Source organism: Amia ocellicauda, chromosome 7 (assembly GCF_036373705.1).
Source record: "Amia ocellicauda isolate fAmiCal2 chromosome 7, fAmiCal2.hap1, whole genome shotgun sequence".
Lineage (NCBI taxonomy): Eukaryota > Metazoa > Chordata > Actinopteri > Amiiformes > Amiidae > Amia > Amia ocellicauda.
This window is the reverse complement of record NC_089856.1, coordinates 30,432,771-30,459,637: the sequence shown is the minus strand read 5'-3', so window position 1 is coordinate 30,459,637 and position 26,867 is coordinate 30,432,771. Positions and strand designations below refer to the sequence as shown.

General features: G+C 42.6%; 3 protein-coding genes across 4 annotated transcripts; 2 read left to right on the top strand and 1 right to left on the bottom strand.

The window, feature by feature from the left end:
• Positions 1-101: 101 nt before the first annotated feature.
• Positions 102-1,847, bottom strand: plaat1 (phospholipase A and acyltransferase 1). Its single transcript, XM_066709104.1, has 4 exons — positions 1,775-1,847; positions 1,217-1,355; positions 640-908; positions 102-490 (listed from the first exon to the last, which is right to left on the bottom strand). Exons 1-4 carry the CDS (start codon positions 1,775-1,777, stop codon positions 389-391), a joined length of 513 nt encoding a protein of 170 aa, XP_066565201.1. The 5' UTR covers positions 1,778-1,847; the 3' UTR covers positions 102-388.
• A 2,408-nt stretch (positions 1,848-4,255) lies between these two features.
• polr2h (RNA polymerase II, I and III subunit H) lies at positions 4,256-6,822 on the top strand. The gene is made up of 6 exons (XM_066709100.1): positions 4,256-4,418; positions 4,839-4,921; positions 5,045-5,128; positions 5,371-5,464; positions 6,223-6,306; positions 6,483-6,822. The coding sequence occupies exons 2-6, from the start codon at positions 4,849-4,851 to the stop codon at positions 6,598-6,600; spliced, it is 453 nt and encodes a 150-aa protein (XP_066565197.1). The 5' UTR covers positions 4,256-4,418; positions 4,839-4,848; the 3' UTR covers positions 6,601-6,822.
• Positions 6,823-6,944: 122 nt separating this feature from the next.
• mfsd8l1 (major facilitator superfamily domain containing 8-like 1) lies at positions 6,945-24,966 on the top strand. 2 transcript variants are annotated; one of them, XM_066709098.1, is made up of 12 exons: positions 6,945-9,530; positions 11,994-12,179; positions 12,517-12,579; positions 14,469-14,588; positions 14,950-15,029; positions 16,170-16,467; positions 21,177-21,250; positions 21,555-21,768; positions 22,026-22,148; positions 23,344-23,474; positions 24,348-24,452; positions 24,757-24,966. In XM_066709098.1, exons 1-11 carry the CDS (start codon positions 9,455-9,457, stop codon positions 24,414-24,416), a joined length of 1,434 nt encoding a protein of 477 aa, XP_066565195.1. In that variant the 5' UTR covers positions 6,945-9,454; the 3' UTR covers positions 24,417-24,452; positions 24,757-24,966. The 2 variants fall into 2 exon arrangements, with proteins under 2 accessions (XP_066565195.1, XP_066565196.1); XM_066709099.1 differs by having other exon boundaries at positions 24,732-24,966.
• Positions 24,967-26,867: the final 1,901 nt, after the last annotated feature.

The window sequence follows — 26,867 nt, the reverse complement described above, 5'->3', positions numbered from 1 at the left end:
GCCACCCCAACATTTCACTTTTCCATCATCAAGTTTCCTTACTGTAAAAGAAGAATTCAGAGCTAAAGATACATACAATAATTGTAAGCAGGGAAATGGGAGAATTTTTAGTGTATATTTTTATTAGCAACAAAACAAAACACATCCAAGCAATTCTATTTACAGCCCAGTTTTAAAGCAGTAATAAGTGTGTTCAGTAGAGAAACCACTGCCAGCAGCCCAGCTTTTGGAGCACAAAATCCTGAAGATTGTGCAGGTTCAGTGTTCACTTCAAATCACGTCAATAGGGACTCTTCATAATGATGCCTATCATATTCTTCCAAGGTTCAGTAACACTGAGTGTAACTCATGCTCTGCACAAGGGGAGGCAGGGATGTGTGGAGGAGGGTCAGAAAGGCCTTTGGCGGGAGCGAGCTTGGATCATTCCTAGCACGGAGAAAGCACTTGCCGCAGCCGTCACAAAACTAATAGCACCAATTGCACGGGATGCCTAGGAGAAGGAAAGGGGGTTAGCGAGAAGGTGTGGGAGGGAGATAGATAGTGTTGGGAAAAGAGAGAAGATGAGCGGGAAAGAGGCACAGCTAAGAAGGAAGAGAGAGAGGTCTGATTACCGAGGTGTGTATAAGGTGTGGGGCTCACCTGGTCAGACACGCCCTCTCCGTAACGCAGCAGCGTGACGAAGTGTTCGCAGTTGTTGCCCAGCAGGTCATATGACACCTCCTGCCCAATGAGGAACTGTGCGCGGTTGATGATGTCACAGACAGGCAGGGGTGTGTACTTGTCGTCGTATTTGTTGTTGACGCAGTAGGAGTCGTCGCCTACGACCTCCTTCAGGAGCTGCATGCGCACCACTGCCTTCCTGCTGAACACCGACTTTGCACTGGAGAGCGCTGCGGCCTGGCCCTCGTCTATCAGCACAGGGAGTGTAGTCAGCACATCACTCTACACTGCTTCACTGTAGGTGAGACTGATATTATCAAAACAGGCTTTTTGCCTCTGAAGACCTTCACCGGTATAGAATGCATTTCTGTACCAAAACATTTATGATTTGTGTCACCAGAATTATGAGCAATTGAGTTAAATTGCCTTTCCATGCCTCATTACCTTTTTATGTTCTCAAATAGTAGGGTGCCTGAATATAGCATTATATCTTCCTAACTTTTAACAGTGGCACTTAATGCTAGAAATGCAGACCTGGATACAGCGTAATACTTGCCTATAGGTGTTAGATTGATGATATAGCCATCGCCCAGGTACAGTGCCCAATGCTGATAGGCTGGACGGAAAATCTCGATGAGGTCTCCAGGCTGTGGGCTCCCAGGAGTCTCTGCTGAGGCATACTCGTTAGAGGCCATCTGGGGAGAGAGTATAGATGTCACACGGATGCAGGATGTAGCATTGGGGCTTCTAGTTTAATTATAATATGTTTAATCCTTTCCCCTCCAAATTCTAACATTGGGCAACTGTGTTGTTGTGGTTTTCAAGTTGGCGATTACGTTCACGGCTATTTAAATTGACTGCAGATTATGTTGCCTTATTTCTATTCCTACATGAGTCTTGGCTCCAGGCACCACCCTGTCTCCCAGCTCCAGGACTTCCTTTGTCTTCCTCTGAGAAGGAGGAGAGTCCAAAAAACTATCATACTGGCTGGCTGTGCCCACAAGAAGACTGGTGCCTGACACACACACACACACACACCAACTGAAAGGAACAGAAAACACCTCAAAAAGTATTATAAAGTTAAAAAAAATCAAAGGCATGTTAATGGGCTGACCATATTGCTAGGTTTTCCTGTCAAGTGAGCAATGTCCACACTGCCCTGAGGCTTAGGCCTTCTTCCATTTGTTTCTCAGCTCTCTCCGCTGCCCCAGATAAATATAACCCTCCACTAGCACTACATTCTTCACACTCTGCCCAGGGTTTAAAGGGCCAGGAGGCCCAGCCCACAGCACAAGATTGCACACAGTAGGACAGTAGTATTTAGCATGTACCCTACTGCACATACAGAAATGGGACAATATTAGCGTGTCCACTGCAGTTCCCAGGCGTATGGGACAGTATTAAGTGACTCTGCTGTGACTCACCGTGATGAACTCTCCGTCTCACCGTCTGTTTGTCTCCCCACTCAGATTCATACATCCGTCTCCGTCGGACCAACACCTCACTTTGCAACTCAGCATCAACCCTGCAACTTGGACAGGAGTATGACATGGAGTTAATAGCCTTTGTGCCCGTATCTCTAGTTCCTTGTCTTTGCTTAAGTATTCCTCTATTCGACTGCATGTGTTTCTCAGAGGGCACAGAAAACTGACTAAGAGGAGAAAATGTACGATTTGATCTTTCGTGGTGTGAAGGCAGTGGAAAGTGAGCTGTTTTCTGAGCTGCTGTCCTGAGGGACATACCACAGTGCCAGAGAATGCTGGAGAGAAGTGACACAATGGCTGCTTTTTCTGTCTACATGTGAGGCCCTGCAGAACACTCCAGGACTGGACAATATAGGCATGCAGGTACAATACAGACTGTAGAGAACAATATACACTAGCCTATGTACCACAGAAAGACACAATAGCACCAAGAGAATGGAGAAACACACAGAACATGCCTCTGCCAGGGCTGGTATCTTACTTTGGTTCAGGGTGACAGTTTCTCTCAAATGTTTCTTCCCCCCCAATTTGTATATATATATATATATATATATATATATATATATATATATATATACACACACAACTATTTGTGACAATCATTTAATAAAGCCCTTCTGTGCTCTTATCCTTAGTGCAAATTGTATTCCATTGTAGTAATTTTTATTTGATCATTAATGCACTGAAATACATACTATCCTGCTGTACCCTGAATTTCAGATGACACTAAACATCATAACTGTTGCCTTGTCGCCTAGTCAGAGTGACACTGACATCTCCATTGTTAGGTGCTACTGCACATGATCTCTTGAGACATGCAATCCATACAGATAACACTGACTACACCAGCAGTGGGCAAACCTGGTCCTCGAAGTCCAACAGGTTTACCAGGTACTGTTGAAAAAACACCTGCTTAAAACAAAACCAAATCTAGCTGACAGCAAGCTTAATCGAAGAACCAGGAATTATCTCAGTTTTGTTAAGCATGAAAACTGCCTCAAAGACAAATGTAGGTTATTTATACTATTTATATGGTTAACGTTATTATTAGTGTTTTACTTTGGGTGGTAAAACTGCTCTGCATGTAAAATATAACCACACACACTAGTTAATCACTATCATCAAACACAACACTCCATTCTCTATTGCAATTATTAAATCTCTGATAGTGATTATCCTTGAATTTACTGACACAACCTGAGTAATACTACTGCTAGTACTTATAATAATTACAATAACAATGGTAATAAAACTCACACACAGGCAGGCTTCTCTTTCTGCTTCCCCATTCCCGATCCAGTGTGATCAACAAGTCTCCCCCGTCATGGAAAGTGAGAGGGCTCGTCTTTCCTGATAGATATACACTACTGCAATCCAAAGCTGAATAAGTCGAACAACGCAATTGAATTAGTCATTTAGCGCGGTGTTACACACAGCGTCACCCCCTAACATCGACGTCATCACAGAATTCGGACAGTTCTAAAGCTGTCACCGCCTCGACATCAAGTGTTACTGTTGCCAAGGCAACCGGACACAGTTGCCTTAGAAACTGACTCCGTGGTACCACTGCCTGATTTCCCTCACATGGTCCCCAATCGGCCAACAAAAACGATGCTCTCAGTGAGAAACTTCTGTAGTCACTTCTAGAAGCTTTTCTTTTCAATGGGAACAATGACAGACAGCGCTTTCTGTTCTGTCTGCAAATCTGCCAACAAGTTCCTGCCTGAACCACAGGCTGGTTATCTGCTACAGGCAGACAATTTTGATGTTAAAATAATCTGCTTCAATGTAAGCGTTTTTGAAAAAGTAATAATAATACTACCCTAATGATAATAATAATAATAATAATAATAATAATAATAATAATAATAATAATAATAATAATAATAATTTTTAAACAACTGAATTACAGAGAGGACTGAAGTTTTAACATTAATTGTTTTAATACATTCATAATGTAAAATAATAATAATTTCATATTTTTTAACATGAATTAGTTGGTTGATTACTGTTTAAGAAAACGACCATAGATGTAGACTAATACTAGAGTGTGGATCACCATGGATACAGGGTAGATAGAAACTTCCGTTTGATCCCGGAAGTAGAAAGTGAGTGTAGAGTTGAGAGGTCGAGCACGTTGGTGATCTGCGCGGGTTTGCGGTGCGGTGCGGATGAATTGAACAGTGGAGTACAATTGCGTGTTGTTTTTGTTACTATACATTTTGTAGTATCCGAACAGCGACATCGCGTCACATAGTTTAAAAAGAATACAGAGTAAGTGAAGTCGGATGCTGTTTTAACTTAATAAAATAAAAATAAAACATGGAAAATGTAATCAACTGTTGTTTTTAGCTGGCGTGTGACAGTGCATTTTCCTGTGTAGTTTATAATTTACTTAATCACATGATACATCGGGAAGTGATTATATTCGGTATTATATGGTCAGATCATTTATTATGTAACTGCTACTTTTCCCCTGTCACTGTGACGTTTGTTTGTGAAAAAATATCGGTGACAGTTCTTTAACTTCTTTTTGTCAGATTAAATTTGAGTTCAAGTATTAGTTTCCTTCGGTATGTCTTGTATGTCCTATGGAGAAATTGCTTATGGTGTTGCTGTCGCTGTGCTGTATGGGTTCAGTGCTATGCTGCTATGATCTCCAGCTGTACATTCCTAATCTGTTTGTACCTCCAGGTGAGAGGACATGGCCGGGATCTTGTTTGAGGATATATTTGATGTGAAGGACATTGATCCAGATGGGAAGAAGTTTGACAGAGGTGAGAGGGACAAGGGGCCAGCTGGGCGGAGTTGTCAGCCGAATGACTAATGATGTATGATGCAAATAGAAATGTAGACGGCTGAAGAGACTGTAGCAGTGATGTTATTATTTTTGCTCTCAGTGTCTCGTCTGCACTGCGAGAGTGAGTCCTTCAAGATGGACCTTATATTGGATGTCAACATCCAGATCTACCCTGTGGACCTCGGTAAGTGGTGTGCTGGGGGTTTACGGAGTGCGATGCTAATGTCTCTATATATGTGTATGCAAGTCATATATCAGAACTACTTATTCAATTCTGACTTAGAAGTATTTAATTCCCCCTCTCTCTCTGACTGTATACAGATGTAGTTCGCTGCATAAGCGATTTAAAAAAAAATGTATTCATTTTATCTTGTTTTGTGCGAGGCCCTTTACTAACACTAACGTTGTGTCTCTTTCTCTCTCAAGGTGATAAATTCAGGCTTGTGATTGCCAGCACTCTCTATGAGGATGGGACTCCTGATGATGGGGAATATAACCCCACAGATGACCGGCCCTCCAGGTACCAAGATAGTTTTTTCACTCCACTTTATTTAATGTCTCTTCTACAATTCATTACCAATAATAATAATAATAATAATAATAATAATAATAATAATTCTTACACTTATATAGCGCTTTTCTATCTGAGACACTATAAGTGCTTTACATGTTATGGAGTCCCACCTCCACCAATGTATAGTAGCCACCTGGATGACATGATGGCAGCCATACTGTGCCAGTACACACATCAGCTACTCAGTGGGGAGGTGGGCAGAGAGAGAGATTAATGCCAAATATACTGGGGAATACATGAGAGCCATAGTTGGAAATTTGGCAAGGACATCAGGGTATCACCCCTACTCTTTTCAAGAAATTCCCTGGGATTTTTACTGACCACAGGACCTCGGTTTTAGTCTCATCTGAAGGATGGATTACCTGGATAGAAGCCTGCAGGGGATTAAGTAGCTGGTTTTAAAAGAAGCTTAGCACTTGATGAGTAGCAAGCCCTACACAGTGATAATTTAGTATGTATTACTGAACACCCCCTCTCTTATTAAACATTAATATCTATATTTGTGTTACTCATCCTGCCTAAGAACTTGTTCATGAATTGTTGAAATGGCCAGACTTGAAGATTGCAGCCAATATTGTGGGTACAATTTCCTGCCCTGCATATTTTGCGTTGCCATTCTTCATTAGAGTTCCTCATCTGAGTAGTATTTTGAACCCAGTTTAGTGACTCCTCTGAGTTGGCATTGATGACCTGTGTCCTCCTAGGGCAGACCAGTTTGACTATGTGATGTATGGGAAGGTGTACAAGATAGAGGGAGATGAGACATCCACTGAGGCTGCCACACGCCTGTGAGTATCCCTGTGTCCCTTCACCTCTCTCACACTTCTGCTCTCACTTCCTCTCAACAGCCATGGCCTTGTCCTTTGTCCTGAAATTTCCTCCCCATTTATTTTTAATCTACTCAATCTCACACTGAGAGTTACACCACCTTCCCTTTCTCACAACGTCCTCTCTCTCCTCCCAGCTCTGCTTATGTGTCCTATGGAGGTCTGTTGATGCGACTTCAGGGTGATGCCAACAATCTGCACGGGTTCGAGGTGGACTCACGGGTGTACCTGCTCATGAAGAAACTGGCTTTCTAAATGTCTACACTTTGTTGCCGCACAGCTCTTCCTCGTATATCTGGCCTCCTACCACCCAGACGCACACACACAGCATAGACCAGACAGTCAGCACTGGGGGGGGAACAGTGTGTACAGGTAGACTGGATACCTTATGAGGAATGGACAATAGTTTCTTGCAGCCATCTGCTGGTATTAACATGTAAATAAAGGTTTTTTTTTTTCATTTTTTAAATCCTTAAACCCTGAGATTTATTTATTTTTCTTGTATCATGTTTGATAGTTTAAGCTGTAGCCCTGCAGCAGAGTTGCAGATCGGAGATGGTTAAATTGCGCCGGGGCTCACCAGAACCGGGCTCCGCCAGCCTCCATGGTCGGGGAAAAAGTTTACAATACATTTTAGCTTAAAATATATGTATCCAAAATTGAATGAGGCTATGATGAGTACGTATCCTTGCTGTGTGCTCAATGATAAGGCTTGCTCTCTCTTTCCAGGATGTATGTGTGTCGTGCACGCCCAGAGAGCCACGCACTTTCTTGAACTGCACATAATTAGCACAATTCTTTCCCACGTTGTGAGACATAATGGTAGGTTGCATTGAGCTAACTAATGTCAGAGACTGCTTGTGAATCACCAAGCACCTTAGTCAAAATAAGTGACTCTAAAGTTTTAAGTCCTATCGATCGATATAAAACTTTTGCCAGGCTAAGGAGGATGATGTAAGTTAGCAACTGTGACGTTAGTGTTTGTGATTGAGCAACATCAAGTGCTGTGGTAAATTAGCTAGTCTACCACAATGTTTAAGAAAGTGTGCAAATTTAGAAAAAGTTGTTGTCTTCTTGTTGTGGTGTACTTTTTTCTGATGAAAAGAAACCTGCACTCCAATGCTGCACTGCCGAACACGCGAATGATATTGTCCAGTGAAAAGGACATTACTGTGGCTGTCATCAGCCGTCGAGATCTGATATTTTTACCCAATCACAGACCGTGACTATGAATATCTTGCCAATCAAAAGGACCCTCTGTGAAACATTGATACGTTTTTTTTTTTTTTTAATGTATGTCTCAAAGTGTACCAAAAAGCTGCATGTTCTGAAAAACATATTCAAAGCAACGATATCCCTGGATCTCCCCACATTTTATTTCACTCCCCTTGTCTGAATCATAATCTACTATCTAGTGCTTTTATATGGTAATTTATCACCAGTGTCCCAAATTCTGCTCTGACTCAAACAGGGCTCCCCCAGCTCCAAAATGAACCCCTGGTTATAGGTGTATGCAGGTCACAAGACTCTGATTTGTATTTACAGATCCACAGAATTTAATTTCTTACTGAAGCCAGCCAAGAGACAATGCACAGACTGATGCCAATGAAAATTGAATTGAATTTAATTGTGGATTTATCTAAAACTCTAATGCCTGAGTGCTTAGCTATGAATGGAGGAAACAGGCAGGCCTGTGTCAGTGTGGTAAATAAAAGTCACAGGGCAGCTGGAATGCTGGAAAAGACAGACTTTTAATTGGTGCAGAAGGGATACAGTTAGACTTTCTTAATTTGTTTTGGAGTGAGATATGTACTGTGAGTGGAGACAGAGAAATAAACCCAGAGACGTGAATGGCTGGGAAAACACTGCTACTCAACACTGAGTCCTGGACATGCTCTAACTCTTTTAACACGTACAAACATACAAGTAAAACATATATAGAACTTCTGGGTAGTATTGCCTTACCCAGCAATAAGATTGTAGAACTTTTTGAACGTTTTTGTATGGGGTCTGAAGGTCCTAAAGGAATAGTGTATTGAATAGTAGAGTGATGAAGTGATATGACATTGCTGTATCCCGGGCTTCAGTCCAGAGGGGAACGGGAGCTGGGAAGTGCAGGTGGTTGTGAATAATGGATGGAGTGGATCAGAGCGTCTAGTGTTTGGAAAATGAATGTAACAGGAGTGGGAAGCAGCAGCGCAGGGACCCGCGGATAATCCCTGAATCATTCTGTTCAGGCAGGGTCATATGTAGACCACCCTGCACCCCACCCCCTCAGTCTTTACCTTGAGTGAGTTTGTCCACAGCAGACTATATCAATTTCCCCCATTATTACCAGCTCAGCTGAACAGTGCCGAGCAAATTGTATGTTTTTAAGGTTTCGCATAGATTAAAAAAATAATTGTATTCTCATTCAGTCCAAAAATTATACTACTACAAATCCTTATATAAAGTAACGTATTTCCATTCACGTTAACCCATCATAAGAACCAAAAAGATATGCTGTTTCTTTATGTGTGCTGTACATGGTGTGATCCACAGGTGAAGCACGATCAGACGCGCCTAAGACCCGGAAGTGCTTCGCTGCACAGGTTGGCTCTTGTCACTTAGTGCTGTCTTCTGTTAACATGTTAAAATGTTAAAACGACCCGCGTACACCAATTTGCCAAATCAATCCCCGCAATAGCATGCATTGGAAGCGGATTATGGACTCTCGTGTGAAACCAAACAGGGGGGCGAGGCGGGTCAAACTGACATACGGCTCTTTAACCGGCTGCCTCGACGACGAGCTGCAAAAGCCGGCAACCTCCCACTGGACGCGTAGCGATGCGCGGTGTGTGCCCTGCGCAGTGCAGTGCCCCTGTCCGCTGTCTTGTAGTTGTAGCCGACCCTCCAAAGCAGGATAACTATTGTCCCGGTTACGGAAAGGCAGTGGAGGATGGACTCGTTTGCGACTGTAATCTGATGGACAGGTATAATTAGCTACACAGTCGCCTTCATTACTCAGCCGGGCGCAGCCGGGAAGCTCGCAGTCGTGACGGTGACAGCGTCGTTTGAGATCAATTCATAAATACATTAATACACCGACACAAATAAAGCAGCCGCCTGGATGGATTACCAGAGAAAGAAGAAGTTGACGTATTTCACAATCGGGCTCATGTTCCTTTTTAGTGGCATTGAATATGGTAAGTATCAGTCCTTTTCGTTATTCAGTGCTTTTTTGGGGGTTTGCTTTCTAAATGTCTGTCTCCCATAATGATTAATTTCTGTTTACCGGAATGTAGTTTGCAGTTCTAAAACTGGCATTCTTCACTAACGTTTTTTTTTTAGTTAATTTAATCAAAAATAAACCACAGTATTATTAGATTATAATGCAGCTTCATTCTGTGTATGCTTTCAATTTGAAGGAGGTTCTGTGAGGATCCCGGCAACCGATTATTTTAAAACGATCACTTTTTCAATTTCAATAATGTTTTGCTACTCGACAATGAGTGGTAATTCTTAATAGTATAGTTGGCTCTCCTGGAAAAAACTACTGGGAATCAAATAACCAACATTAGTCATTTTTTCCCACCCAAGGAAACAGAAGTTGTGGGATGACAGTATGGCAGGAATGCACAATAGTAACTTCGGACCTTTAACTCGAAAACGCAAAGTGTGTGTGTGTGTGTATACGGAATATATATGACCATCCCCAAAGCCTATTTCGATACACTGCTGGATGAAGGCTTCCCCAACATGTTTCCATTTGCTTCTAAGAGAGATCAGGATAAAGGAGGAGGAGGTACTAAAGGGACTAGCAGAATTAAAAACAAGCAAATCACCTGGGCCAGATGGTATATTTCCAACTGTACTTAAAGAAATGAGGGAAATTATTTATAGGCCACTAACTGAAATATTCCAAATGACACTTAGAACAGGGGATGTGCCAACTGACTGGAAGACAGACCCGGGGACACACATTGAAATTGGACTTCAAGACATTCAAGACAGAAGACAGGAGACACTTCTTCACACAGAGAGTCGTCACAATCTGGAACAAACTCCCCAGTAATGTGGTTGAAGCTGAAAATTTGAGAACATTTAAAATCAGACTGGATAGGATCCTTGGATCACTCAGTTACTAATGGACACCAAATGTGCACGATGGGTCATTAATTTATTTTCTATCTCTTTGTTATTCCAATCATACATGTTCCATGCTTATTTGTGTTGTCCACAGTTTCTGTAACTTTTTTGCATTTAGTGACCAGGTTTCACAGCCATAAGTGAGCACTGGTAGTATGCATAGATCAATTTCTTTTCAGGCAATTGGGTAGATTTCCTTTCAACAGCATGTGGTTTCTTCCAAATGCACTCCATCCCATTTTCACCCTTCTTTTCATTTCTTCCATAATATCTCTGTGTGTTGAGATGTTGTCTAAGGTAGACTTCTTCGCGTATTCATTGATTTACTTACATTTTCCTAATTTAACAAAGCTGTTAAACATGTCTTTAGTTATACTCAGGCTAACTTTAAGTCCAGTTTTCTTGCTTGGATATGAGAGTATTTTATTTTTTATTGAAGCTGCAGATCTTCAGGTGCAAATATATAATCAGCAAAACCTTCAAATCAGTTCAACATTTTCAAATCATCTCTAAATTGATTATATTTTCTTCCAAGTCCAAAGTCATGAACACATTGAGAGTTGCTGTGAAAAACAAACAAATAGATATGTATAAGTGGAAACCTGTTGGAGAGGCATGATTCAGCAGTGGATGGATGTAGGGTGATGGTGATGTGTTGAGTATATGTAATATATGTATAGTTATCTGTATAAATAACCTACTTACTTTCATGGGCCCATATCTCAGTAGAAACCAGGACCACAAAGGTTTTTATGCTACCTCTCTCTTATATATTTTAAGTAGTCTTAAGTTTGTGGCATATCTTGAGGTGATGTATAAAGATTTGCTTTAAACATTTTTTTTACTGCTGTTGCCACCATATTAAATTTGCAAGCTAGCCTATATGCTGCAAATGTTTAATGTTTTCTCATGTTTTTTGAGTCATTTATAGTTAGACGTTGTACCTTGCATACCACAGCAAATACATTGTTTCATGGTTTATTTTATACTAGGAAGGCACTGTGCCCTTTGCCTTGGCATCAGTACTTGGCAACAGGCAGGTGGATCCAACTGAAGGGGTTGTTGGGGTCAAGCAGTGACTGTTCATGCAGCTCAGAGAGTCATTAATGTTTAATGTTAGACAGGGGTTGCTTTCAGGGGAGATGTCCTCCCCGTCATAGGAGAGCAGGTAACGGAGACAACAGCCAGCAGGCAATAATGATTAAGCAATGTAAGAAATAAAGAGCCCATTTCAGGAACAGACAAGATGGGTCTGCAGTCAGATCCTGTCTCCTATTCCCTATACCACCTTCTTGGGACACAAAAAAAAACAAAACAATCTTTCAGTCAATAAACTCTTACCACCATTAAAGCTGCACATGACTGCCTACTAAGGAAGATCTGATAGAAAACGCCACTTTAGAAACCAATGTGATGTGCATATGTGCATAAAGAAATGAAATCAATTAATTAAGTTATCCTTATCTTCCCTCTCTCTCTCTGTCATTCCTTCCCTTCCTCCTTTTCCCCTCTCTCCCCAGCGGTGATCTTACCCACTATCTGGCGCTATCTGCAGACTCTGGATGCCGAGCCATATTTCCTGGGTCTAGGTCTCTCTGCATTCAGCCTGAGTGGACTGCTGTGTGGGCCACTGTTTGGGCACTGGTCGGACCGCACACGTAAAACCAAAGCCATCATCTTGTTTGCCAACATCTTTGAGATCGCTGGTGAGCTCCAAGTCTTTGTTGGCCCTGCCAGAAAGTTACAAAGGAATGCACGCATCTCCCAGTGTTGCAAAGGAATGTTGAAATGCTGGCTAGATAAGATTTTACAATGTGGCACAATGTGGCCCAACGTGGGCTGCTTCTAGACTAGCAAACACAACTCATGAACAATATGTATTACAAATGTTAGTGCTGATGATTGAGGAACAACCCTGTGTGTCTGTTGTGGGGCAGGGAGGGTGGTGGCAAGGGCAAGGTATGAAAGAAAAACATGAATAGCTGTACTGCACTTGAATGCTTGCCATTTCACCTCTGTCCCCTCTCTCTTTCATCTTCCTAGGTAACTTCATGTACTTCATGGGCTACTCCAAGTGGCTGCTGCTATCCAGCCGGCTGGTGGCAGGTAAGGGGTTAAAGTTGTTTCTGCAAGCATCCTCTTCATCCCCCACTCCCCTCCAACCACACGACCCTACAGCTGTAATCCCTGTATATAAGAGTTAAGTAACTTCAAAGTAAAAGAGTACTGCTATATACAGTGAGGGGAAAAAGTATTTGATCCCCTGCTGCTTTTGTTCGTTTGCCCACTGACAAAGAAATGATCAGTCTATAATTTTAATGGTAGGTGTATTTTAACAGTGAGAGACAGAATAATAACAAAAAAATCCAGAAAAACGCATTTCAAAAAAGTTATAAATTGATTTGCATGTTAATGAGGGAAATAAGTATTTGACCCCTTCGACTTAGTACTTGGTGGCAAAACCCTTGTTGGCAATCACAGAGGTCAGACATTTCTTGTAGTTGGCCACCAGGTTTGCACACATCTCAGGAGGGATTTTGTCCCACTCCTCTTTGCAGATCCTCTCCAAGTCATTAAGGTTTCGAGGCTGACATTTGGCAACTCGAACCTTCAGCTCCCTCCACAGATTTTCTATGGGATTAAGGTCTGGAGACTGGCTAGGCCACTCCAGGACCTTAATGTGCTTCTTCTTGAGCCACTCCTTTGTTGCCTTGGCTGTGTGTTTTGGGTCATTGTCATGCTGGAATACCCATCCACGACCCATTTTCAATGCCCTGGCTGAGGGAAGGAGGTTCTCACCCAAGATTTGACGGTACATGGCCCCGTCCATCGTCCCTTTGATGTGGTGCAGTTGTCCTGTCCCCTTAGCAGAAAAACACCCCCAAAGCATAATGTTTCCACCTCCATGTTTGACGGTGGGGATGGTGTTCTTGGGGTCATTCCTCCTCCTCCAAACACGGAGAGTTGTGTTGATGCCAAAGAGCTTGATTTTGGTCTCATCTGACCACAACACTTTCACCCAGTTCTCCTCTGAATCATCCAGATGTTCATTGGTAAACTTCAGATGGGCCTGTACATGTGCTTTCTTGAGGTGGGGGACCTTGCGGGCGCTGCAGGATTTCAGTCCTTCACGGCGTAGTGTGTTACCAGTTGTTTTCTTGGTGACTGTGGTCCCAGCTGCCTTGAGATCATTAACAAGATCCTCCTGTGTAGTTCTGGGCTGATTCCTCACCGTTCTCATGATCATTGAAACTCCACGAGGTGAGATCTTGCATGGAGCCCCAGACCGAGGGAGACTGACAGTTATTTTGTGTTTCTTCCATTTGCGAATAATCGCACCAGCTGTTGTCACCTTCTCACCAAGCTGCTTGGCGATGGTCTTGTAGCCCATTCCAGCCTTGTGTAGGTCTACATTCTTGTCCCTGACATCCTTGGACAGCTCTTTGGTCTTGGCCATGGTGGAGAGATTGGAATCTGATTGATTGATTGCTTCTGTGGACAGGTGTCTTTTATACAGGTAACGATCTGAGATTAGGAGCGCTTCCTTTAAGAGAGTGCTCCTAATCTCAGCTCGTTACCTGTATAAAAGACACCTGGGAGCCAGAAATTTCTGACTCTTTTCCCTTATTGAATAAAATACAAATTTAAAGTTAACACACATACGTCACTGCACATACAGTTTATTATAAGTAAGGTGCTTTTACTTGAAGGGTAACATGTTTCAAGTCAAAGTCAATATAATCTGTGTGTAGGATTTTCATTCAAATCTATACATTAGTAGCTAATGTGACATCATCAATACAATTATGCAAATTAGCTTGTATTGTTTAACAACGTGTGCATTGTATTTCATTATAGCACGACAAATTCACAACATCCTGTAAAGCAATACGCCGATAATGTTTCTATTTCAACATATGTATTGTTTTGTATTTTGGCACTAGAAAGCTTCCATATATATGGCTGGTGTTGTACTCATGCTGTGTTGTGTGCAGGTATTGGCACGGGCGCAGGGGCCTCCATCTTCGGGTACCTGACACGGAGCACTGCACCGGAGGACCGCGCCACCGTGTTTGCTGCTGTGATGGCCTGCCGGCAAGCTGGGCTGCTGATCGGTCAGTTGTGCTCTGCTCTCTTTCCTGGCAGTGTTTCATTGTATAGTAGCAGGCATCTATGTATTATAATATAAAGACTCTTTGGGAGATTAATTCAGAAAAAACAGGTCGGGAGGATGGGTGATGAGGACAGATTGCACCCTGAGTTTTAAACATTTATTTATTTCATTCTGTGTTTGCTGGGGAACTTTAACAGGCGAATTTCTATACAGTAATACCAAGTAAAGATTTAATTCAGTTTGTAGGATGATTGTCATACAACAGTTAGTTACTATCCTCCATCTGTCTTAAAGCCTCTGTGTCTGCCCTATGGTCTATGACTCTGTCCTTATGTTGCAGTTTGTCTGTCTGTCTCCCACAGGGCCAGCTTTCAATCTGTTCCTGAGGTTGTGCAACTTCCATATTGGTCCATTTGTTGTGAACAAGTACACCTCCCCAGGGGTAAGACTGTGAGAGAGCGAGGGGGGGCCCATATATAAATAAATTATCCAATATCCTTATAACATATTAGTCTTACGGAAGCATATTAGGGCCATGTAGAGAGAGTTTTTAGTTTTTCTTTTTCTATATCGATGAAGGGGTGAGCGGTGGGGTTCCTTTCTGAGAAAGAAGTAAGAATTTCTGAGATTCCAAGTTAATATTTACTGGGGCTTCTTTAAAATGGATCAAATGAATGCTCTAATCAAGTTATATTTTGGAATTAGAGTTAGAAAAAAGGAAATTCTTTGGCTCTTGGCACAACATCACCATATTAGTAAAAGTAATTGAACTTTGAAGAGATGTTGTCGAGAACTGGGCCTTTTAAGAAGGAGAAACCATTGAGATTGAAACAAAGTAATAGCCTTTGTGCAGGAGGAACTTTCCTTGACTTGGCCCGTTCAGTCTTGCTCAGGGGTACCTTGTCATGCGTGTAAGAAATTCGGGCTTTGTTTCTCAGAATTGAACCCCCTCCCGCGCCTCTTCATTGATGGAGAAAAACAAACTCCCTGTGTGGCCTTAATATGCTTCCTTAGTAGTCCTATATCATATTCTTTATATTTCTAAAATCAATCCCTCATTCCCAACCTGGCAAACAGCCCCATTAATACACCACAACTTCACACCCATACTGGACATTGTTTTATGGTATTCATAATCCACTGTGATTCGTACTGCCACCACTAATTTTATTTGTCAATATCTCACAGAAGACAAGGCCACTCAGTTTCCTTTTTCTAATATTTTGGTTTAACATTATAACTCATACCATACACAGAAACCCTCTGTGAAAATAAATCTTATTTAAGAAGTATTTATTTAATCATATTAATTGCTTGAAAATGTGTTTTAAATGATTGCTACTTATGATCTATTCATGTATATTCATTATTATTATTTATATTTTATTTAATTATTCGAGTGATTATTATATATTTTATTTAGATTTACTTAATTATCTATCTATCTCTATTGATCTATCTATATATCAGTATATTTTTTGTCTTGCATGCTTTGGTAATACCAAAGAAATCAGTCATGCCCATAAAGCTCAATTTGAATTTATATTGGTAAAAGACTGATTGTGTCTTTGGTTCCCTCCAGCTTTTCATGTGTTTCCTGTGGGTGCTGCTGGAGCTGGTTGTGCTATTCATGTACTGGGATATCATGCCACAGAGGGGGCCACACGTCAGCGGGACGGAGGACGAGTTAGAGGAAGAAGGAGAGGAAGGCGAGGCGAAACCCCTGGTGACCCCCACTAGCCTTGAGTCGTATGGCAGTGTTGGCCCTGGTCAGCCTGAGTTTGAAGGCCATAGCCTGGCGAATGGCACACTGAGCCCCCCCTCACCTCCTCCCTCACCCCCCCCCTCTGCACAGAGCAGTGGATTCAGCCCCAGCAAAGGTTGGTATCTGTCTCTTGTTCTTTCTCTGTTTGTGTGCTCCCTGTCTCTAACCTGCTTTCTTTCAATGTCTCTTTTTGTCTGTTTTGTCACTGTGCCATTGCATTTTTTTCTGTTGTTTTTTTGTGTGTGTATTGGTCATGAATACATCATAAGCTACGTGCCTCTGTCAGTGTAACAGTTTGTCCCCTTGTCTGCCTTTATACCCTGTGTGAAGATGTAATGCTACACAAGTTTCCTTGTTTTAAGTAGTCAGTTCTAAATCAATCAGTGCATCACGTTGCATTTCAAAATGATTCAGCTTTGCGTTCAATGCAGGCAGCTATAATAAAAACAAACTAACTCACTCAAGTTTTCAAAATAGCTGCAAAGTGTTATTAAAATTACTTATTTAATTATTTCCAGGCAACCCATGCTGACATTGAATGTTGCTTGTCTAAAACCCAAAGTACACTGCTCAAAACAATTAAGGGAACATGTAATCATCAAAGTATAACACCAAGTCAATTAAACTTCAGGGATATTAATCTGTCCAGTTAGGAAGCCTAATTGTGGGCAATGTCACCTGTTTTTGTGCAAATTAAAGTGACAACAGGTGCACTGGACAGGCAACAGCAAGACAACCCCCAACATGGGAATGGTTTTGCAGGTGGTCCCCACAGACAATCGCTCTCTCCTTATCCTTCCTGACTGATTCTTCTCTAGTTTTGTGTTTTGCTAGTGTCCTTGTCATTACTGGTAGCATGAGGCGGTACCTGCAGCCCATTCAGGTTGCACAGGTAGTCCAGCTCCTCCAGGATGGCACATCCATACGTGCCTTCGCAAGAAGGTTTGCTGTGTGTCCCAGTACAGTCTCAAGAGCATGGAGGAGATACCAAGAGACGGGCCATTACACGAGGAGAGCTGGACAGGGCCGGAGAAGGGCCAGATCCCTACAAAATGACTTCCAGCGGGAGTCCTCTAGTGGGACCTGTGCTCACAGCCCAGCACTGTGCAGCTCGATTGGCATTCACCAGAGAACACCAGAATTGGCAGGTCACAGGTCACAGATGAGAGCAGGTTCACACTGAGCACATGTGACAGACATGAAAGAGTCTGGAGACACCATGGTGAACGTTATGCTGCCTGCAACATCATCAAGCATGACTGGTTTGGCGTTGGGTCAGTGATGGTCTGGTGTGGCATATCCTTGGAGGGTTGCACAGACCTCCACGTGCTAGCCAACGGTACCCTGACTGCTGTTAGGTACCGGGATGAAATCCATCGTCAGACCTTACGTTGGTGCAGTGGGCCCTGGGTTCCTCCTGGTGCAGGACAGTGCCCGGCCTCATGTGGCAAGAGTGTGTAGGCAGTTCCTGGATGATGAAGGCATTGATGCCATTGACTGGCCCTCACGTTCCCCAGACCTGAATCCGATTGAGAACCTTTGGGATGTTATGTGTCGGTGCATCCGACGCTGCCAAGTAGGGCCACAGACTGTCCAGGATCTCACTGATGCCCTGATCCAGGTGTGGGAGGAGATCCCCCAGGACACCATCCGCCGTCTCATCAGGAGCATGCCCAGACGTTGTCAGGAGTGCATACAGGCACATGGGGGCCATACACACTACTGAGTCACATTATGAGTTGCCGTGATGAAATTCACGCGATTTGCAACAGCCTGTGATTTCAGTTGTTTACTTTGGTGTGAGTTTGAATCCAGCCCTCAATTGGTTGGTGATTTAAATGTTCCCTTAATTTTTTTGAGCAGTGTATGTGTATGTATGTATGTATGTATATACATATATATATATATATATATATATATATATATATGTGTGTGTGTATATGCGTGTATACAGTGCATCCGGAAAGTATTCACGGCGCTTCACTTTTTCCACATTTTGTTATGTTACAGCCTTATTCCAAAATGGATTAAATTCATTATTTTCCTCAAAATTCTACAAACAATACCCCATAATGACAACGTGAAAGAAGTTTGTTTGAAATCTTTGCAAATGTATTAAAAATAAAAAATAAAAAAAGCACATGTACATAAGTATTCACAGCCTTTGCCATGACACTCAAAATTGAGCTCAGGTGCATCCTGTTTCCACTGATCATCCTTGAGATGTTTCTACTTGATTGGAGTCCACCTGTGGTAAATTCAGTTGATTGGACATGATTTGGAAAGGCACACACCTGTCTATATAAGGTCCCACAGTTAACAGTGCATGTCAGAGCACAAACCAAGCCATGAAGTCCAAGAAATTGTCTGTAGACCTCCGAGACAGGATTGTATCGAGGCACAGATCTGGGGAGGGTACAGAAAAAATTCTGCAGCATTGAAGGTCCCAATGAACACAGTGGCCTTCATCATCCGTAAATGGAAGAAGTTTGGAACCACCAGGACTCTTCCTAGAGCTGGCCGTCCGGCCAAACTGAGCGATTGGGGGAGAAGGGCCTTAGTCAGGGAGGTGACCAAGAACCCGATGGTCACTCTGACAGAGCTCCAGCATGTCTCTGTGGAGAGAGGAGAACCTTCCAGAAGAACAACCATCTCTGCAGCACTCCACCAATCAGGCCTGTATGGTAGAGTGGCCAGATGGAAGCCACTCCTCAGTAAAAGGCACATGACAGCCCCCCTGGAGTTGAACTCTTTGGCCTGAATGGCAAGCGTCATGTCTGGAGGAAACCAGGCACCGCTCATCACCTGGCCAATACCATCCCTACAGTGAAGCATGGTGGTGGCAGCATCATGCTGTGGGGATATTTTTCAGCGTCAGGAACTGGGAGACTAGTCAGGATCGAGGGATAGATGAATGCAGCAATGTACAGAGACATCCCTGATGAAAACCTGCTCCAGAGCGCTCTGGACCTCAGACTGGGGCGAAGGTTCATCTTCCAACAGGACAACGACCCTAAGCACACAGCCAAGATAACAAAGGAGTGGCTACAGGACAACTCTGTGAATGTCCTTGAGCGGCCCAGCCAGAGCCCAGACTTGAACCCGATTGAACATCTCTGGAGAGATCTGAAAATGGCTGTGCACCGATGCTCCCCATCCAACCTGATGGAGCTTGAGAGGTCCTGCAAAGAAGAATGGGAGAACTGCCCAAAAATAGGTGTGCCAAGCTTGTAGCATCATACTCAAAAAGACTTGAGGCTGTAATTGGTGCCAAAGGTGCTTCAACAAAGTATTGAGCAAAGGCTGTGAATACTTATGTACATGCACTTTTTTTGTTTTTTTATTTTTAATAAATTTGCAAAGATTTCAAACAAACTTCTTTCATGTTGTCATTATGGGGTATTGTTTGTAGAATTTTGAGGAAAATAATGAATTTAATCCATTTTGGAATAAGGCTGTAACATAACAAAATGTGGAAAAAGTGAATTGCTGTGAATACTTTCCGGATGCACTGTGTGTGTGTATATATATATATATATATATATATCTCACCTAAAGGATTATTAGGAACACCTGTTCAATTTCTCATTAATGCAATTATCTAACCAACCAATCACATGGCAGTTGCTTCAATGCATTTAGGGGTGTGGTCCTGGTCAAGACAATCTCCTGAACTCCAAACTGAATGTCTGAATGGGAAAGAGGTGATTTAAGCAATTTTGAGCGTGGCATGGTTGTTGGTGCCAGACGGGCCGGTCTGAGTATTTCACAATCTGCTCAGTTACTGGGATTTTCACGCACAACCATTTCTAGGGTTTACAAAGAATGGTGTGAAAAGGGAAAAACATCCAGTATGCGGCAGTCCTGTGGGCGAAAATGCCTTGTTGATGCTAGAGGTCAGAGGAGAATGAGAACTTTGACTGAAAATAACCACTTGTTACAACCGAGGTATGCAGCAAAGCATTTGTGAAGCCACAACACGTACAACCTTGAGGCGGATGGGCTACAACAGCAGAAGACCCCACCGGGTACCACTCATCTCCACTACAAATAGGAAAAAGAGGCTACAATTTGCACAAGCTCACCAAAATTGGACAGTTGAAGACTGGAAAAATGTTGCCTGGTCTGATGAGTCTCGATTTCTGTTGAGACATTCAGATGGTAGAGTCAGAATTTGGCGTAAACAGAATGAGAACATGGATCCATCATGCCTTGTTACCACTGTGCAGGCTGGTGGTGGTGGTGTAATGGTGTGGGGGATGTTTTCTTGGCACACTTTAGGCCCCTTAGTGCCAATTGGGCATCGTTTAAATGCCACGACCTACCTGAGCATTGTTTCTGACCATGTCCATCCCTTTATGACCACCATGTACCCATCCTCTGATGGCTACTTCCAGCAGGATAATGCACCATGTCACAAAGGTCGAATCATTTCAAATTGGTTTCTTGAACATGACAATGAGTTCACTGTACTAAACTGGCCCCCACAGTCACCAGATCTCAACCCAATAGAGCATCTTTGGGATGTGGTGGAACGGGAGCTTCGTGCCCTGGATGTGCATCCCACAAATCTCCATCAACTGCAAGATGCTATCCTATCAATATGGGCCAACATTTCTAAAGAATGCTTTCAGCACCTTGTTGAATCAATGCCACGTAGAATTAAGGCAGTTCTGAAGGCGAAAGGGGGTCAAACACAGTATTAGTATGGTGTTCCTAATAATCCTTTAGGTGAGTGTATATAGTATATATATATATTGTGTGTGTATGTATGTATGTATGTATGTATGTATGTATGTATAATATATGTGCTCTGTGCTTTAGAGTACCTGCGGGAGGAGGTGGTGGTCCTGCTCACGGCCCAATTCATCACCCTCTTCAACCAAACTGCCCTGGAGGTGAGAGCCCACACTTAGAGACTTTTTGATCAGGTCTGACTAAGTGACTCTGTTTAATTTATATGGAAGGAGACGGCTTTGGAGACTGCAAGGAGAGTTGTATCCTAGAGCATTCTGAACATTTTTGATCTGAGTATATGATCAGTATAGGAAAGGTTCCTTCCAACTTGGGTGATATATGAATATATTCTTAAAAGTCAAAGGTCATGAACATCTGGCCATCAGTGCAGCAAAGGTGGGACAGACTAGCCACTGTCCTTCAGATTGAATTGCCTGCTCACTCTTTCCACTGTGACTGCTCCAGACCATGGTGACTCCGCTGACCCAGAAGTTCTTCAACTTTGGAGAACTAGAGAACAGCATCATGTACTGCCTGTGTGGCGTGGAGGTGATCGCTGGCTTCTTCTTTGTGCGTTGGCTGAGCCAGCATTGTGCAGACCGTGTGATCCTGGCTGTGGGGCTCATCATCTGCAATGTGTCCTGTGTCTGGTGCCTCATCTTCCTGGCCAACCCACTGGGTGAGGACCCCTAACTGCACGGAGAGGCCCTAAGATGCCTAAAAATGCATCCGTACACACTTGGGACTTCTTGGATAGCTTGGACATATTGTGTAGACACCACATGCCAGATACAAACTGCCTAAGCCAAAATACAAGCTGTAAAACTCTGGACAATGGCCCATATGTTAAGATGAATGCCAGAGAGTTATTGCTGTTTATCAGCTGTTTCTTTCCTGCTGTCTGAAATTCTCACTTTCTTTGTCTTTTTTTTGTAGGTGGGCTGCCATGGCAGTTGGCAGAGTTTATAATTGGGGTTTTCCTTCAGGTTTTGGGGCTCCCTTTTGTGGCAGTCTCCCAGGTGTCGCTTTTCTCCAAAGTAACAGCTGAAAAAACTCAAGGTGAGTCATTGGTGCCCCTTGTGGCCAGAATGAGTAACTAGGATATAGCAGGGAAGGTTCACGCAGTCCTGAATCCACAGATGCGTGCAGTTGTATGTAAAAGTATTCAGATCCTTTGTCTGCCAAAATATTTTCCATGATTCATTTAGCTTAATACATATTAATTAAACTGTGTCTATGTATGTTTTCAGAGTTTCTTAACAGCCTGGCATTAGATGGAATTGAAGTATTGTTATTGTTAGACATTTTTAAGTGCGATAAGTTGGAAACTGTAATATGAATCTGGTTTGGGAGATGGTGTCTGCCTTATCCATCTCTCTCTTCAAGCCCCACATTACACAACAGTAGGTATACGTTTTTGTCTGTGTATACAGTGAGGGAAAAAATTATTTGATCCCCTGCTGATTTTGTACGTTTGCCCACTGACAAAGAAATGATCAGTCTATAATTTTAATGGTAGGTGTATTTTAACAGTGAGAGACAGAATAACAACAAAAAAATCCAGAAAAACGCATTTCAAAAAAGTTATAAATTGATTTGCATGTTAATGAGGGAAATAAGTAAGATCTCTACATACGAGATCTCAACCCTAGCTCGGTAATAATTCCTGTATAGCTTTCAATATATTCTCAGTTATTTCATAGTATTTAATAAAACCTAAAAACCGAGAATTTTTACATCAGTAATTTAAAATAAGTTTGGCGTGTTATTTGTATTATCCATGTACACCAGAGCATTTTCTGCTGTTCATAACTCATTACAAATGTTGTCAGTGTCAAAAACATAAACGTAATTGTATTTTACATGTAAAAACAAGATTTGTGGTTATGAAGAGTTGTGAGAAATCACAATGTATTGACATTTTGTGACATTTGGCAGTAGCAGTTATTTTGTGGTTCACTGCAATGGAGATATTTTTTTAGTCGGCAGCTGAATTTCATCCCCAGCTGCGAAGTTTGTTGCAATTGATATTAAATTTGCCTACTAGTTTAATATGAAGCTGTGTACTAATCGTGGGATCAATCCCAGTTTGTACGCTGCTTTCAGTTCGCTGCATTGCAGTTGACCCTGCATGTTTACAGGCTGAGATGTTCTGGAAGATAAAGTGTTGTGTTGTATATCTGTGTGCTGTGTTGAGTGTCTGAGTGCAGTGCAGGGTTCACTGACACTCCTCCTCTCTTCTTCTGGGTGGCAGGGTTCAGCCAGGGACTGCGGCGCTCGGTGGGGGGGCTGGCAACCATCCTGGGCCCGCTGTGGGCAGGGGGGCTGACGAACAACCTGTACATCATGTTAGGGGTGATGATGGCCTTGCTCACCCTGCTCACTGTGAGTATGCCTGATCCCCGCACTCCGCTCCGCCACGCACAACCTATTGCAACAAGTGTGTCTGTCTGTGAGCCAGGTATTTCAATGTTCACGGAAGCAGCGCATGCATCCGAGTCTTTTCTGTACCATTCACTTGAACTTTAGCAGTGCTAGTCTAGCACCGATATTTCACTGCTGTCTACTTGAAATCCGCAAACTGGGTGAGTCATTATTTTCTATAGCTAAATGTTAACAAAAAGGAGCCTGTGTGCACTTCGTCTGCACATAATTCTAATCTTGCCATTTCAGCAGGGTGACACTGGGCAGCTGTTGTCTTTACTTTTGATCCAGAACTGTGCTCTGATGTGCACAAATGTTTTGCCTGCAAGACTTCCTTATTTGGACACAGCTGAAGCAGTTCTCTAATCCCTTTTTGTTATGTCAGAGGTGGATCATGCAGGCAGAATCTGGGCATGTACTGAGACCTGATATCCTATAACACCATTTTGTTATCATTATTTATTTCCTGGCAGAAAGCCCTTATCCTGGATAACTTAGTTTACACAATTTAAGCATTACAAAAGTGCAGTAGTACAATCAATATAAAGTGAAAAATTACAGGAGTGCAACAGCTCAGCCACTATATTATATATAGGTACACTTTGAACCAATGAGTGTCCATTGACTCTGATATTCAAAGAATATGAAGTCCTGCTGCTCCATTCTAGTATGGATACTTTTGCCCCCTTTGAGACATCAAGAGTATTTCCGCCACGCCTCATTTTAAAAATGGTTGTTGTGTTTTTTCATTGCCTGTTTAGAGCACTGGAGATATTGTACGAGTATGGGGGGGGTGTATGACTGAGAGGTTAATGGTGTCTCTCTGCCTGCCAGGTGATGATGGTGGTCTCCTATGAGCGGCTGGTGGAGCCCAGGGTCATCACAGATCACAGCGACAGCTAGGAGGACTAGAGACATTTGAGAAGACGGCAGTGGAAGGTGAGGGATGGGCCTGGCTGGCCAAATTTTAGATTTATTGCAAAAGCATAGACTGTTTGAGGTCTCCACGGCCCAGTGGATAGACTCCATTTTGACCTCCATGTGTATTTATTGCATTGTACAGAAGCATTGTGGTTCTCTAGTACTGGGCTCTGTACACACTGTACTGCCACCCCTACCCAGACCACACCTGTCTGAGGGCTTTTATTGGATCAGTAGACAAAATTCAAATAGATGTGTGAAAAGGATTCTTATTGTTACTAATAATAATGTATGCAGATGTTGCCATTGTGTTTATTCACAGTAGATTGATCTTCTCCTGCTGGAAAAAGATGTATATCCTCCAGGTTCAGTGAAGGACAGTGTGGATCCTTCCAGCACAGTGTTCCTGGGCCTGGCTTCGCTGGGGCACAGGGTGTACTGGTACAGCACAATGTAATTATACTGTGCGTTATATTTCCTGTGGAAATATTTTTGTAATAAAAACAAATATGAAATGCTGTTTGATGTGAAACTGTTGCCTCCTGAACCCTATCCCTCTAGTATTAAGTTAGAATTAATCATACAGCACAGGCTGAAAAACCTGCAGTTTTGACAAGATTTGTTTGTGCTCTCAATTTCTGTTATGTGATTTGATTTGGATTCAAAAACATTTATTTATCACCCCCTATGCCACCATACCCAAAAAAAAAAGCTAATTTTCTTTTTTAATCTCTAGGGAAGGGCTCAATTTCTGATAAAAATACTTATTTTAGGCTCCGTTTCCACTGGCGGACGCTTAAACGGGTGTTTCTACTGGCTAAGCATCCGGACGCGTCTGTGTTTTGTGGCCGGTTAACTTGCTGGTGCTGGACGTGTCCGTAAGCGTCTGTCCCCACTGAGGACATGATTCACTTTCAGAATTGGAGGTGTGTGTTTGACTTGAGACACAGGGAGGAGATCAGATACATTGTGTCGGAAGATATAATCTCAAGTGCCGTGTGCGATCACGAAGAAATTGCAGTTTTATTAACAGCATGGAGTGAAATCCACGTACAGAAACAATGACTGCTTACAGTTAATATCCGAGTGCATCAAATCGTTTGCAGTTACACATCTGTAGTAAGAGTAATAAGTTAAGGGAGTCACGCTGTGCCGTTTAAAATGCATATATACTATCACAAAAGATGACGATAATAATAACAATACATATTTGATATTTATTATTATTGTTGCGCATGGAACCGTATTCTTATGTGAACATGCTTGTCTGAATATAATGTTGTCTCTACACGTTTAGCTATTCCTAACATCTCTGAACAGAAATGTGTTTTTATTACGCTGTTTACAATCATGTAAAGCACAAATAATAAAACAGACACACAAGTCCTCTCCTCGTCAGGCTGTGTCGCTCGTAGTGTTTCGTCTCTGTTTTTAACACAAACACAAACCAAACCCACAGTCGCTGCTCCTCCATCAGAGGGACGGACTTCACAGCGGCCTGGTTTTGCAAAAAAAGCTCTGGGACGCGTCTGAGGACGGACGCGTATGGCACGGCATGGCACAACATGCCGCTTAAGCCAGTGGAACCGAGGCATTACTGATCTGCTTGAAGATAGAATTGCAGCTTTGGGTGGTGTTACCCATTTGAAGCAGTAGAGGGCGCTGTTGCATTTTCACCAGGCAGCATTTGCAGAACTGCTCTCAATATAAATTGGCAACGGGGCACAACAACTTGTATAGTTTTATAAAAAGAGGAAGGGTGATTATAATTAATTGTAGCATACTAGTTTTACAATGTACACACTGGTGAAGTTCAAAACTTCATACTGTACTGTACCCTTAATTTCATTTTAATGTCTGATATAACCATGTTTTTTTTTTAAGCGTGTTACCTTACATTTCGGTGTTGATTGCAAATCTCGGAAACTTTGCTTCACACCAAGTGGTGCGGGAATGTATTTTTCACTGAAAAGAACTGAGTAAACGGACCAGACAGAACACTGTTTAACATGGTAACGAGATTCAGATAAAAAGAGCGGAGGCCACTCTGGGCTACTCTGCTACCAATTCCCCTGCACACTCTCCGCAGTGGGAGAAGCACCCGTCTGCTCTGTGAAAAGGTTAGCTGTCAACTGAGCATCCTCTCTGCCTCTTCCTCACTCCTTTCCCTCTCTGAGACATGGACTGCTCCACAAAATGGCAAGAGAGCAGACAGCGAAGTGTCTGAATACCAACAGCCCAAATGGGTGTCTTTGATAATATCACTCCCATGTTACACACACTTTAACTTATTTTTTTTTTGTGCATGCATCACAACTAGTCTGCCATTTTAACAAAAAAAATAAAAATAAAAATGGATGCCACTCCCTGAGACCCACCTCACCCAAGCGTCTAGTAGTCAGTCCCTGGATCTGGACTCCACGGTGTCTGCTC